Source organism: Camponotus floridanus, unplaced genomic scaffold, assembly GCF_003227725.1.
Source record: "Camponotus floridanus strain SB8 unplaced genomic scaffold, Cflo_v7.5 scaffold141, whole genome shotgun sequence".
Taxonomy (NCBI): domain Eukaryota; kingdom Metazoa; phylum Arthropoda; class Insecta; order Hymenoptera; family Formicidae; genus Camponotus; species Camponotus floridanus.
Window position 1 is genome coordinate 302722 of NW_020229261.1, and position 15398 is coordinate 318119.

General features: G+C 32.9%; 1 protein-coding gene across 2 annotated transcripts in view; it reads right to left on the reverse strand.

Moving 5' to 3' along the window:
* Nucleotides 1-2256: 2256 nt before the first annotated feature.
* LOC105250980 overlaps nucleotides 2257-15398 on the reverse strand; it is a 28765-nt gene continuing 15623 nt past the window's right edge. The window contains exons 2-5 of one of the 2 annotated variants that reach the window (XR_889164.3): nucleotides 12686-13708; nucleotides 6256-6906; nucleotides 4622-5585; nucleotides 2257-2605 (exon numbers count right to left, since the gene is read on the reverse strand). Coding sequence is in view for 1 of the 2 variants with exons in the window: in XM_011257436.3 (XP_011255738.1) it covers nucleotides 4818-5585; nucleotides 6256-6906; nucleotides 12686-13708 (2442 nt within the window). In the remaining variant the exon portion in view is untranslated. Of the gene's footprint in view, nucleotides 2606-4377; nucleotides 5586-6255; nucleotides 6907-12685; nucleotides 13709-15398 lie in introns of those variants that run through there. The other variant, XM_011257436.3, reaches the window with a different exon arrangement.

Sequence of the window (15398 nt, forward strand, 5' to 3'; positions counted from 1 at the left end):
AAGACATATATTACAGATACTTTAAATTAAATTACTCTTTTTCACATAGCTTTACATTGAATATTTTTTTATTGCAAATTGATATATTTTTATCATTTCATTGTGAAAAAAAAATGCGTTGAACATTGCTGGTACTTTCGCGTAAGTGCGTATAATTGAAACAAGGCCAATTATTTCCGGGAAGCAGCAACTAATATATCATCTAACTTCTAATTTTCCATTAGTTCCAAGTCGAGTAAGAGAAAGCTCATACAAATTATTATTTATATATGCAGATCGCTAGATCTCTTTCGTGAAGTTTCATGAAAGGAGCTCTTCCAGACTTCTTAGGATATTTTTATGATAACATAAAATATAATAAATATTTTTGCTTAACATACTTCTTATATATTGAATGCATTTTATTGTCGCATTTTTCAATTTAACAATGTATAATAATTTAACAACAGTAATGAAGATTTAAATAGAATAAATTATGCTTATTACTGCGAAAACTGGTTTTGCTTAGTAAAGTTTTCTATCTTTTTGTAACATAATATATATATATATATATATATATATATATATATATATATATATTATAGAATCTGTGAGAAAAAAAAAATATATATATATAAAATAATGCTTGTATCACATTCTTCACTTTAAATAAAATCATGTCTATAAATGAAAAATCGAATATCAGACGTAAGATTACAAGATTATAAGCTCTTGGCTTTAATTTCAAAATATCAATATGAAATATGCATAAAGTTGTAGAAAATGGTCAAGAAATTATAGATTTGTCTGTATCAAGAAAACTGCCGGTTAATGCGTTTCTCAAGTGGTTTTATATAACTGTTAAGGCAACTTTCGACCTGAGGTTAGCAGTCTGTTAAGTTGAGTATCATAAAAAGTCTAATGAGCCATGAGCCTAATTAACGACGCGTCGATGATGACTCGACGCTAAGAGTCCACTTGGGACTAGGCATAATGCCTCAAAAGCTTTGTCGTGTACGTCGTGTCTTTGCTAAGCAAGCAAAATCTTGTTCAAGATCTTCTTCACTACTATATTCTCTGAAGATGCCATTTCTCTCGATCAGATTAGGTGAATGAAAGGCGGAGAGAATCGCGGTATAATGGTTTATAATAATGGCAAAAGAAATGAGAAAGAAGAGGGGAAAGGGGAAAAATAAGAAACGGATTGTTGAATGGACAAAGGACGCATTCGTAATTGATGCAGCTATTGTTCGATTTCTATGCGATAACTGTAAATTATATTGACAGCCATTTGTTAAACAAGTTTTAGTCGGAAATAAAAAGTTTAATGACAGATTAATTAAGAAATTCTTATGAATAAAAACATTTAAAAAATGGAATCTAAATTAGATTTTATGGTTGCGAATTTTTATCTGAAATAATTAATTTATGATATATTAAATTAAGTATATGCGTGTGACCTGTGATGGAAATGTTTTTTTCACAATTATAAATTTTATTATAGAAAATCAAGTTTTTTTTAGGAAAAATTTACTTTATTGTATTGTTCTTTTTTGTAGCTTTTTAATTAATTTTTAACACAAAATATATCTTGCTAATATTAAATAATTAAAGTACTATTAAAGTAACGTTCATTCACACAAATCGACATATCATTGTAATTTTTACAAAGTAATTATTGCAATATATATACTTTCTTTCATATTTTATTTTTATATACTAACATCTTTATCAAATTAAAGATATTTTTCTTGCGTAATACTATTTATATAGTTCTCTCTTTCATCGATTCTCCGACTCATTTATATGATCCATCACAGACACGCTTGACCTTGCATGTGCTGTACGTGATCCAGCGAATCTGTAATTTCGCATCTTGCAAAGCATCCGCTCGCAGCATCCACGCTTCTGCAGATCGTTTCCGTAACCTGATATGTTACAAACCATCACGTGCCGGTGATTTGCCATTATTATGTGCATACCTAAGATACATTTCAACATTCTACAGTCAAATGTCAGTTTATTTTTGCGCTTTACAATGTAAGATTCTCCCGCCGGGAGAATCTTGTAGTCACAGATGCATAGATGATTTTATTGGATTTTATTTTCGGATTTATTTTATTTTGCATTCTATTTTCGGAAACACAAATACGCGAATAAATTTTATATTTCGAAATTTCTAAATAGTTTAATTGAATGCAAATAAAAAATACTTTTTGCACAAAAGAAATTACATACATTACATTATTACATACTATACATATGTTCGAACTTGTAAGAAACTAAAATCACGTCGACATGAAATTGCAAATTGATATCTGGTAGCATAAAATGAAGATAAATATTTTATGTGAACGCAAGTACATATGGCTTATAGTATGTTACATATGTTAATGGTAAATCTCGTCTCGTAACTTTCTTCAAAAATATGATGTATCTTTGAAAGAGTCATACACTCACAATTCATTTGAATATTAATAAGCGATTTGTGTCGCGTGGCAGGATTTATGATAATTCCACTGGCCCCAAGAGAGAGAAACGCCATCGCGGCGGCGATTTATTGTCTACATATTCTGCCCACGATGCACCGTTATACTTCAGATGTACGTTGCGATTGCACTTTATTCTAAACACAAAGAAGACGAGAGAAAAAGAGAGAGGGAGAGATTTATTCTTCGAGCAATACACCACTTGAAATTATTTTATTTTTACGAATAATTAAAATAAAATTTATTTATTAGGAAATGGCAATAACGTGTTGTTGATCTTGAATATCGCTTATATTTTAATAGTTTAATAGTCTTCAGAAAGGAAAGACTTTTTTATTTTTCAATGAAGATAAATAAAACACACAGATTTTTAATAAATTAAGAAATATTTAAGTATTTCATTTTTTTATTGTCTTTATTTTATATTATATTTTGAATAGAGATAATTTAATCTATTCACAATTGAATATAACTATACAATATAAATGTTTATTTGTAACTTAATGCACTTCGCATCATAGATAGAATATATAATATATTTCTATTAATATGCAATGAATTTATATTAATAAAATATATTACTGTACCAAATAATATACATGATATCGGTATTTCAGATACTTTGCTGAATTTATTACATATTCCTCATATAGATTTATATGAATTTGATTTAGTTTAATTTGATTTGATTTGACTTGATTTATGTTTTTAACATACATATATTAGTCTCTCGGACCTAATTTCAAAATCTATTTGTTAAAAAAAATTATATGATACTTGATATTACACAATTTTCAGGTTTTATCGGAAAATGATTAGAAAATGCATTTATTTATTTACGTATCTAAATTCTATTTGATTGATTATTTCATTTCTCATGCCTCTTTCTTACCTTCGTACTTAAAGATTTAGAAAGGGCCTCTCGAATTTTTTATTTAAATTAATCCATATATCTCAATTAATTTAGGTAAGAATTTCTATGATTGAATGCAAATATTACATTACTCGTTGTAAGAATCCATATGATAGTTTTCTTCTGAAGTTTTTAACAAAGTTGCTCTTGTAGATTCTCAATGTTGCTAGAAACACTCTATTAAAAAAAATATTTACTTTGAAGCTCGATTGTTCTTCAAACAACCGGTTCTCTGACAGCTACTTTCAAATACGAGGAGATACAAGCTTCTACAAACGGGGTAGACTTTCCGATTGCATTTGAAGTTGCCATTTGTGTTGCAACCGACAATTGGGCTTCCCATGTTGCAATCACATGTTGCAGTTTCGGCGAACGGACTATTAATTATTCGATGCGAACGATTAGGAAACGATCTATTCCTCGATTCTTCGGAATCATTCCGGATATAAGAGCCAGATCATCATAATAATTGAATGAATACTAAGACGATTTCGATTTCCAAATATTGAAGTTGAAATATCTATAATATCTGTTGCGCCAACTTTGCGTTAATAATGAGTGATTGATTTTCCTTTCATGTTATTTCTATTGTCACCTCTTAATAATATCTTAATAATTAAATAGTATTTAATTTTTAAAAATTAATGAAGTAAAATATTTTCTATTAATTATAGATTGTATGGAAATCACAAGAATCTGGAGATTTTAAGAGTTTAAGTTTATAAACTTTACTTTATCGATTAGAAATTTGATAAATACTTACTTCAAAAAAACAGATCTGTGCATATAAATCTTTGGAATCAACAACCAGCGGTTTACAAAACGAAAAACAAATAAATTAGTTTCAAGTGAAGAAGTAAGGAGAGAGTAAATTCAATTTATCGAGTAAGTAAATTCAATTTATCGACGCTCAATTTAATATGATTTCTCGAATGTTAAATCTTACTCCAAATTGTTAAATATTATATTAAATTAATATATACGGAATTATGTACATTGAGATTAATTCAATAAATACAGGAACTGAATAAGGCACAGTGCAAAGATTATATACCATACCATTTTATATACCACTTTAATCTCGCGCAATCTTATTTTAATTGAAATATCAGATCTAAATATCAGATTGAAAAAAAATTTTTAAATTAATTTAATATAATTTCCTTTTCTAATTATCGTAGCATCTCTTAATGCAAGCAACTCGATATGTCCTAGAAAATGTTTACGAACGTGTACTAACCTCTTGCAAACGTAAAGCGTGAAAGCTCGCGGTCTATTTCCGATCAATTTATTAGCGAGAAACACGTCTGCCAAGTGCATCATCTTCCTTCGAACATCATAATGATGCGGTCGCAACAGCATTTTCACTTTATTCTTCATCAACTTTATCAACTTTCGAAATACAAGTATCTGTCTCTTTTTTCGAGCAGAGATCCCTACGCGTTGCTCTGTATCGGTGTCAAGATGCTGGACTCTTGATCAGAGTTGGGCGGCGTAAGGACCATCTGCGGCGCCACGTTACCCTCAGGATCGGCGCGATCGACACCAATCTCGTCGCCGGATTTGGCTAATCCGACAGCGTTGTTGACGATGCACTTCTTGAAATGAGTCCTCATGTTGCTACTCTGCGAGAACCTGCCACCGCAGTTGGAGCAGGAGTATGGCTTAGTGCCAGTATGGTAATTGAGGTGCGTCTTGAGGTGGTGCTTCTTGGTGAAGGCCTTCGAGCATAGATTGCACTGGTACGGCTTCAGACCGGAGTGCAGCCTGGTGTGTAGGGTCATGTTGGAGCGATCGGCGAACGCTTTCTGGCAGACCTGGCACTGATACGGCCGTTCGCCGGAATGGGTCCTCAGATGTTGCTTGAGCAGCATCTTCCGCGAAAACGCTTTGCCGCATTGCTCGCACTGATGCGGCTTCACGCCCGTATGTATGCGCACGTGCATGTTGTAGGCTACGCGTTGGTTGAAACTTTTGCCGCATTCCGCGCAGCCGTACTCCTTGCGATTCCGATGGATCTTCATATGCGAGCTCAGATAACCGCGATCGTTGAAGTACTTGCCGCATTCCGGACAAGTCGCGGCGAACTCCCGCGTGCCCTCGTGCACGCTGCGGTGGTACTTATAGTTGCGCAGCTGTGAGAATTGTTTGCCGCAATCAGCGCAACGGAACGGCTTCTCGCCCGAGTGTGTTCGGCTATGTACCTGCGATGACGTAGACATCATCACATAAGCGAGATGTATAGCTGCTTGGGAATATAGAATCGAAAATAAGGCGAAAAAAGGAAAAGAATCGAATGAGACTTTGAATCTTTGCTTTCTCTTCTATGGTCTTGTAATCAGCGCGATCAAGTAGATATAATCTCATAGACGCGGTGTATAACTAAATATAATTTAAGAATATGGAATTGAAAAAAAGATGGAAAAATGAAAAGGCTCGAACGCGACTTTGAATCTTTGCTTTCCCTGTAATTTTGTAATCAACGCAAGTATTGATAATCTGACTTTACACAGTAATTATTTATGATTATGAAGTGTTGAAGAGGAAAAAATCGTGTTAAATGTCTTAGTATCTTATCTTTTAATAATCAACTTTTAATAATGCGGGCATATAAGCACATATATGATGAAGAATTAAGGTGCTTACATAAAACATGTAAAGCCATAAATGAGAAGTGTGTGACATTAATTTAACATTAACTATGATGTTAGATTTCTATATTTTTGTCAAATTAAAGTGCAGAATTAAATAGTTAAATCTTACAAAATGTATCTAGCCGCGACTGAAATCTATGAAATCTACATTTTCCGCAGGAATATATAAACATGCGGTCTTTAAAAACGTTAGCTGACTAATTCTTTGGATAAAAAATACCTTTAGCGAGGCTCTCGTGACGAAGGTCTTCCCGCACTGATCACACCTGTGATCGTCGCCCGATCGTCCTATCTGAGTCGTTTCGATAGTCCTGACGATCGTCTCGTTGTTATTGTTATTATCGCTATTAACAAGAATCCTCTCCTCCTCATTCTTCTCCGTGCTCGTCATCTCCATCCTCGAGGACTCCCTCTTCTCGTCGGACTCGATCGTGTCGCAGAGTCTGCTGATCGGATGCGACAATTCGTGTTTCTGCGGCGTCTGCGGAACCGGAATCGGCGTCGTATATCCGCCGGCATTCGTGATAACGCTGTCGTTAACGGCAGGCAATAATCGCGTAGGCGTGTTGCTGACGTTTCGAACGGGCGGATCGTTGCTTCTCGACGAGTTCGCAAGCGGTGCGATTTGATTGCAGGGTGCGAACGGAGCTGGCGGAGATCGATAGATCTCCTGCATGTTCGTCTCTGGAGCACCGATCGTCTCGCATAATCTCGTATCATTGCTAAAGCTCATCTCGCAATTGGTAGGAACTTCGACAGCGTAAAACCCGTCATTTCTCGATGGATTCCTATTCGGGGAATGGATCTTCGGACTCATCGATATTACCGTAGATCGAGTTGGTTCTGGAGTTAGAGGCTTCTTTTGAATTTCCTGCAACAGTTATCGAATTATCTATTTACGCAATTAATTTCACTTTTCCCTTTGAAAATAATTATCCTAATTTAAATAACAAAATAAGGTGCCTCTTATACTTTAATTACAAAATTTTTTTAACATCGTTCTTCTATTTTTATGTTTAAAATATTATTTGTTGAAATATTTTAAATATTCCTTATGTATATTCATTATTTAAAACAATATCATGAAAATTTTAATATGTTTGTTATAATAAAAATAGTCTATTTTTAAATTCAACAGTTTTTAAATTTGTCTCTAAAGAAAGATATATTTAAGTAATCATTTCAATTATAAACAATTTTATAGATATATTAATGTAATTTTCTAGAAAAGACATAATTATGTTTTTGCGCGTATTCAGCGTATCCGCAAAAAATCGGACACTCGTTTACAATCAAATGCAAATGATTAAATCAAATTTATTCATGTTCATTAACTTTACGACAAGGAAAAAAGGCGACCATGGCGTATCAGCCGTGAAAATTCGAAATCAGACACAGTACGCGCATTTCAATGAGCTAGAAAGTAATATCTAGATTTAAATGCCATCGTTTTTTTTTATTATTTTTATGGTTAATTTCAAATAGTCATGCTCATCAATTTAGAATAATCTCGAAATGTTATCGCGGGTTTTCTATTGTCATCTGATTCCATCTTCTCTAGTTGCAACAATTATCGTCTCATTTAAAATAACACGAAATTATGATATTTTATAGAATTGGAAGTCTAATGTTCTTTTTTTCACGAAGAACAGCAATTGTAGCATTAATTTATATTATTATCACTTTAGCTAATATTTTCTTAGTAGAATTAAAAAAATAACTTTCACGAAATAATTTTTATCCCCTAATATTTATTCTATAGAAAAACGTGTCATCCATTGCAAATTTATTCAGACATTGAGAAACAGTTTCTAAACACTACGATCAGGCCAATAGGGTATAACGCAAGAGTCGTGTACATCAATGGTTTCCCATCTCTCGAATGCTAAATAAAACGACTATGGCACAGTGACTATAGCCGCGCGCAGGAATGCGTATAATGAGCAATTGATAGAAACAGAAGAAAGCGGCAATTAGAAAGTAGTTAGATTGTGACAATTTGACAGACATTATCGATCATTTGAATGCAATAGTCAAATGACCCTGATGTGATAAGAAAAGCGGATTTATTAAAATGCAGACTTATTTGCGTCTATTGTTATTGTATTTACATTCAACGAAATATAAATAATCGGGATTGAATTCATGAAATAGGATTTTTATATCGGGAGTACAATATTGATCATAATTTTCATAAAATTTATCGCATTAAATTATAACTTTCACACTTTTTTTCAATATTTTTGATTGATTTTTGCTATCAATCATCAGGATACTTTATATCTGCCGTTCTTTCTATATTGTTTTTCAGTTCTTCTTATCGCATTTATTTGCGAGAAAAGTTTCATGCTGAAAGCGTGATAACTCGACTGATTTCTTTTTTTGTCATAAAACGCGCGATAGTATTTATATAATTATAATATTGAAAATATTATATTAAGTATAAATAACACATCTCTCAATTAAAAATCCTCGATTAAAAATTTATGTTACATATTTAATGCCTAAATTATTAATAACAATTAAAATAATTAATAAGCTGTTTATATAAAAAAATCATTAATTCAGATATTAATTCTAAGTAGTTATATTTTTTAGAAAATTCTTTCTATACTAACTTTGCTTTCTGTTCTCGAAATTGATCATTGTCATAAATATTTATTTACACAACAATATTCCCGATGTAATTTATTGAAGAAATATAAAATAATTTACTCTAATGAAAGTAACCTATATCAAAGACAATTTTGTTACATATATTATAATTATTATTAATTATCTTAAACATTTCTTTCCTTAATTTACAATAAAAATTCAAATACCATGTATCTATTTCTCGAAAAAAATTAATGTAATAAATTCAAATAAGAATCAGATTAATGTTGAGTCAAGATATCTCCGGATGTAACATTTTCAAATTATAAATATCTATTTTAAGTAAACACTGAAAGGTACCGAAGGCTGAAAGAACTCGAATATAAATCTTCTTCAAGCCTATCTTATAATTCTTCCTACTTCTCTTATGATAGATTGCAATTATCCATCCGCGTACGCGCAAGGGAAAATCTCTGATGAACGCAACGGCTTCGTCCTTATCCGGACGATTAAAATCTCGGTGCAAGTTGCGGCGACCGCTGTTTGCGCAAGCAGCATGGCCGACCCACGAAATCTGGCACGCATCTCCCGTCGAAAGAGAAAATGCACGTAATAATGCGACGGACGCGCGCGCACCTGGCATCGCCAGCTGGCGATGCGCAATCACGGCGCGGCCTGATAAACGACTAGGAGGGAGCGAGCTAACTGATAGCTGCATTAATTGTAAATGAAACGACATCGAATCCGAGTGAAGGGCAACGACGCAGCTGGAAGTGACAACGCTCTGTCACCTGTTGTTGAGACGCGAGCGTACAAATGGCGACCGCGCGAATTTTCCGGGTTCGCATTCGTCTACGCTATGATGTTTACAACTATCAATTAATTCTCCTTCTATACATGTGTTTAGTGCGACATGCAATTTCTATTAATCACGCAGCCTACTCGCGTAGCAATTTTTTTTATGTTTCATGTTGGAAAATTAATGTATAAATCATCATACAGGTCTTTCTTTGATTAATTTCTAGTGAAATTCAGTTCATAATTTGTGTTAAGCAAAGAACGAAATTTGGAAAGAGAAAAAGATTCGTCAATATAACGGAAAGAATTAATAAGGCCCGGTTCCACAACTCGAATTAATCCGAGTTTAAGACGTTAAACTGGGTCCTGATTGGTCCATTCACTACTTAAACTCGGATTAACTGGATTGTGGAACTGGGCCTAAAAAGCATATATATATAGTTTTCCTGTTTCCTGACTATCATACATTTCTATTTATGAGTCTGCTATTTTATCTAGCTTATAAACTTTTAATAATATGCGCATGGCTGAAGCTAGATAATCTTTAATAGGCTAAATAGCTAAGGCTCTTGTTTCCTCATTCATGTCATATTGATTTATGATTTTTGATTCGCAGAAAAGCAAATGTAAATTTTTCATGAATACATTAAAATAAATTAGTTTCTCACTATGTTACCATTTGCATTCCATAGTATGAACGATAAAGCACACATCGAAAACTCTCTTTTCGTATAGAATTCTAATGAAATTCTAATGAAATTCAAATGATATCACGTCGCGTCTAATTTAATTCGTCGATTATTATTGGAAGACATGGATAAAATCGCGATTAAAGCGAGACATCAAAAATATGCAATTAGATTTTAAAACTGAATTGATCTAACGCTAAATCAAGATAATATATAATCTAGACAAAAACGTTAAAAAAAAAGAAATGATCATTTCGTACAATTTACATATACTCTAAAATCACAGAATTTTCAAATCGTCTTTAATCATTTTTTTGCTTTTGCACATTAATACTCCGAAAAATTACGTAGAACAGCTACGACTTATTCATAATAATAAATAAAAGCGAGGATTATTTTAATGTTCGAGACGGCGACATGTTTAATCGCGCTATTAGAATATGAATTTTTATATTTTAGCTGAGAATGAATTAATAAATGAATATAAAAATTTGTGTATATATAACAACCGTTTTTTTACATTCCTGCATTAATTAATTAAAATGGCAGGAACAATTGATGCCGCTATTTTCGCATGGCGTGTGAGGACCGCGGTTTCTATTTAATTAACTTCGCGAGTTTTACCACGAGCGATTTATAGAGACAGGTTATATCGAAACCATTTTCTCTCATTAATCTCGACGCGCCAAGACGATAACGCGGTAAGTGCGTTCGTGCATCCATGTCACGTTAAAATGTTTTGCATCTGCGGCATTAATTAAAGGGTTGCGGCATTAATTTAAGGGTTTATCTCTGTTCTTTATTTTGCGAAAATTGAAAATTACTAAAAACTACTGTATTATCGCGAGCCAATTAATCGCAATTCATGATTCTCGATAAATCTTTAACGGAATAATTGAATACGAGTGAAGAACGAGAATATTATATAATGTGTAAAATTTTTTATGTGAATATGCGTATAAGATAAAGTTTCAATTATTTAAAATTATCAATAATTAATTATTTAAATGGATAAAATACTTTTTATTTTCTAGATCTCTCCATTTAAAAGAAATATTATACAGCGTATTTATACAGCGAAAATAAATTTGCCATGTCATTGGCATGATTATTTACCTCTTCATGAATATTAACTCTTTTTTTATTATGCATGCAGTTGAAGTCGGAGTCGTTTTTCCATTGCTTGACAGATATCTTTTACTATCGATTAGACGAAAAACATGTGTTTGTGTTTGATTTTGCCATGTTATTCACCTCGACACAGTTCCCACCATAGTGAATATTTTACCTCTGGTCTGCTCAATCTTTATATTAAAATGTGATCGACTTTCATTTCCGACACACATTGATCGATCCACCATCGCAATTCTTCTTGTTTTTTCTTTTTAAGTTTATAAAACAGAGAGTCTATTACAGCGAAAAGAAATAAATATTGATATTGCATACAATTTATTTTCTTAAAACTTACAAAAAATATATTTGTATTTTTTTTCAATTAATATGATAATTGCGCCTACATTTTATTTGTTAAAAACTAAAAATTGAGTGAATAATATGTAAGAGAGCTAATCTCACTGAATCTTTCACATGTTTGTCTGTCAGGCTGCAGCGTTGAAAAGTTTAATCATGTTTAGATAAGAAAATCGCCTCACAGAAATACACAAATAAAAGGAGTAAAGCAGCATTTCATTGACATTATTAAGCTATCCAGTCAGAAATAAATATGATATTTAATTTTTAATTTTTAGTACGTGATATTTAATTATTATTTCAATTTATAAATAAATAGAGATATATGCAATGTATTTCTATTACTATTCTGTGTTACATTTAAATTTCGTATAAATGTTTTCATATGTTTATTTTCATTTTGGTTCTTTCAAGAAAATAAATATTATATTTATGTACTTTCTGTAACACTTTGTATATTTGTAATAAATTGATAATATTGTTCTATTGATAATACAATTATATATGTCATATTATTATCATATTCAAAATAATCAATTTTTCTCGATTTCATAAAATTCTTTTATACTATTTATAATTTACGATATAATTTAAGATAAAGATTTCTGTTTATTACATATGTATAATATGTATAAAATATAAGTGATACATATTTCTTATATAATTATTTTTTAAGTATTTTTCTATTTAGTAAAATTAGTATAACTCTATTTTTAATTTTTGTGAACTATAGTCTAAACAAAATCATCTAAAGTGACTTTTAATTTGAATATAATTAATTGATTGATTCATCATTGAAATAATAATCAAAAATTCATCAATAATTTGTACCATCTCGATGTTAATTCCATTAGAATTTCACCTTAATCTCAGTATCTGATTTTCGATCTGTTAGTTGGATACGTCAACTATGTTCTGAGAGTCACGCTGCAATCGACGTTCGACTTCGATCTGTTTTATATTCATGAGAATACAAGGCAACTCGACTCGAGTTCAAATCGCATTTGGCATCATAATCGAATATGCAAAACATTTTTTATCAACACTCAATGATCTGAAATGTGATTAATAATATTTATAATCTTGCTAAGTACTTACATCATCGATATGACGTTGGGATACGATGGACCGAGGGGTTCTCGGTGAATGATGAGGTCTGATAATCTGGCGCCACGGCGACGCGGTGACGCGATTGGCCACATGCCTGCGGATGGTCCTCCACCTACAACAACTTTCGCCGCAGCTGAGATCCTCACCCGCCGTCGTCTGCGAGCCGTAATCGATCGTCTTCTCGAAAGACCTTGTCCGACACTGCAAGGACGACAACGGCATGCCCTGGAAGGGGTACCCGTCGCGTGACCTTTCATAAGACTCGTCTGCCACGCGTACATCATCATCCGTCATCGGCTTCTCTGTCGAACGATTCACTTGCGATCTCTCGTAGCCCGATATTCTGATCCTCTCCGAAAAATCCAGATTATTACCGTATCCTTCCGCGAACGATCTATCAGGAAGACACGCGTCTCGCTGATAAACGTCGAAGGACGATTCGCTACTAGGAGCTATCATGCGATTTTTATCCGTGACTATCACCGAGCTGTGATCTTTCTCTGCGGAAGCATCTATCGCTCTATCCTGATACAGGAAACCATCGATTGGCCAGCCGCCCGGACAGCTTGGCTCAAACGAACTGGGACCAGGATTATTGACTTCACGAAGCGTCCCGATGTTCTTAGAAACGTTCCTGTTGCCGTCCATCGAAAAAATCCTGGACTCCTTTCTATCGAGCGGATCTTCGTAGGATGATCTCCCCGATCTGCACCAAGGATATTGATCGCATCGCAGATACTTGGGATTAACTTTGACGTCCTTCACATCCTCCAGTTTACAGTCCGCTTGCACTCGCTCGCCGCAAGTCGTTGTCACTGGCACCGGTGGCAAGCGAATCCGCAGGGTCTCGGCAGCGCGTAAAAACGCGTCCAACCGCATCCGCGGAACCGTGACACTTCCGGTGTAGACGAAGCCGAGAAGAGCCGCAAGTTCCGGCGCTTCCATTTCAGCTAGGATCACCGTGATCGGCTCACAATGAGCGGTGGCCTTGCTATGCGCCAACAATACTTCCTGTAAATGAAAATAACGTTGTTTTTAAAAACATTTGAATAATTCGGAAACATTATTAAATAATTTTATATATATATATATATATATATATATATATATGATTAATTATTTCTCGAAACTATAAAATATTCTAAAAATAACGAATTTTAATTTACTTTTCAAGATATCTAATTTTATGGAATAGTAATTAAACGAATCCCATAAACGTGTCCAATATATTAGCCAATATTATATAGAAAAATGCATTTAAATATCAAACATGATATCTCTACTCTATTTAAATGCCAAAGAAATGCATAAAAAATGACCGGGGATTCGGATTTCTGCATTAATAAAAATTACTTTATGATATCATATGTTGGTTACAATTAATAGTGCATAATTAATAACATCATAAAAACATGAAATTTGTTCAAGAAACATGTCGAGAAACATGTCGAGAAACATGTTGACTGCATAAGTAGGCTGAATTTTATTAGCGTTCCCATTTTCAAGTTAAAAAATTTACAAATTTATTTGTTTATCTGGTACGTAAAACGGCATTATATAAAATCGTAAACCTATTTACAGAAATTACAGAAATATATTAATGATAGGTAATCAATGTTAGAAAAATCTTTTTAGGAAATTCAATTTGATAAAGATTTTTTGCACAATTTTTCTGAAATATTTTTGAAGAAATTATCAAGTTTAGACAGATAAACTCTCTTTTATTTTAAAAACAGAATAACTATTTACAATTAATTGAATATCAATTTTTTATTTTATCTTATCCAATATATCTTGATATCTTTTTTAAATAACGCACCATGTCTCCATCAAACAATCTTATATAAAAAATTTTTAATAACTTAAAATATCATGCATTTGTAGATGGAATAATACATTTGAAGAATTTATGGATGAATAAAAATAATTTAATCAATCTATCGAAATATAAAGCTTAATTACTAGTTATCAAGGAATTGTAAGAATTAAGACTTCCGAATCGTTCAAATGTTTATTTTAAGCTCGTAAGAATCGCGCGTTTGATTTATTACATTCTTCTTTCCGTCGTTATTCGCGCGGATAATGGAACATGAACAATAATGAATTACGAGCGTCTCATTGTTGCAAGCTTGAAGACCACGTTGCGCCGAGATAACTGTAATTACAGCCTCGGTGGTCGATTCGACGGATCTTTTCGATTTTTTAACGCGATAATTAACCGCTATTGGCCAGTCGCCGAGATCAGGGAACCGATTTGAATTAACCTCCGTCATTCGCACAATGTTGTTTGCGCGATAAAGAAAAAGTCGCGCATTTTTGTCCCATTGCGTAAGATTGCGTAAAAATATAGATTGCACAAATCCCTTTAAACTCCTTTTGAACGATCGCGCGATGTCCATGTACATAAAGTGAATGTCTTAAAATGATTCCCCGGACTTTCTAAAGGTTTCTTTATTCCGCATTAACGTGGAATTTATTATGTATTCGTATCTAGACGCTCTATTTCCCCAAAGATCAAAGATTTTTTCTTGACTTTCGGATTCTTTGGATAATGTTGTATACGAGATTGAAAGGAACATTCTAGTCTTCAATCATTCTTCTTCTTCGCGCCGCTCTGCAACCATTTTAACGGCTCGTTGACGGCAAAAAAATAGCGAGAGCATCATTCTTGCACGTAGAGAACGCAAATGAAACGTTAGCT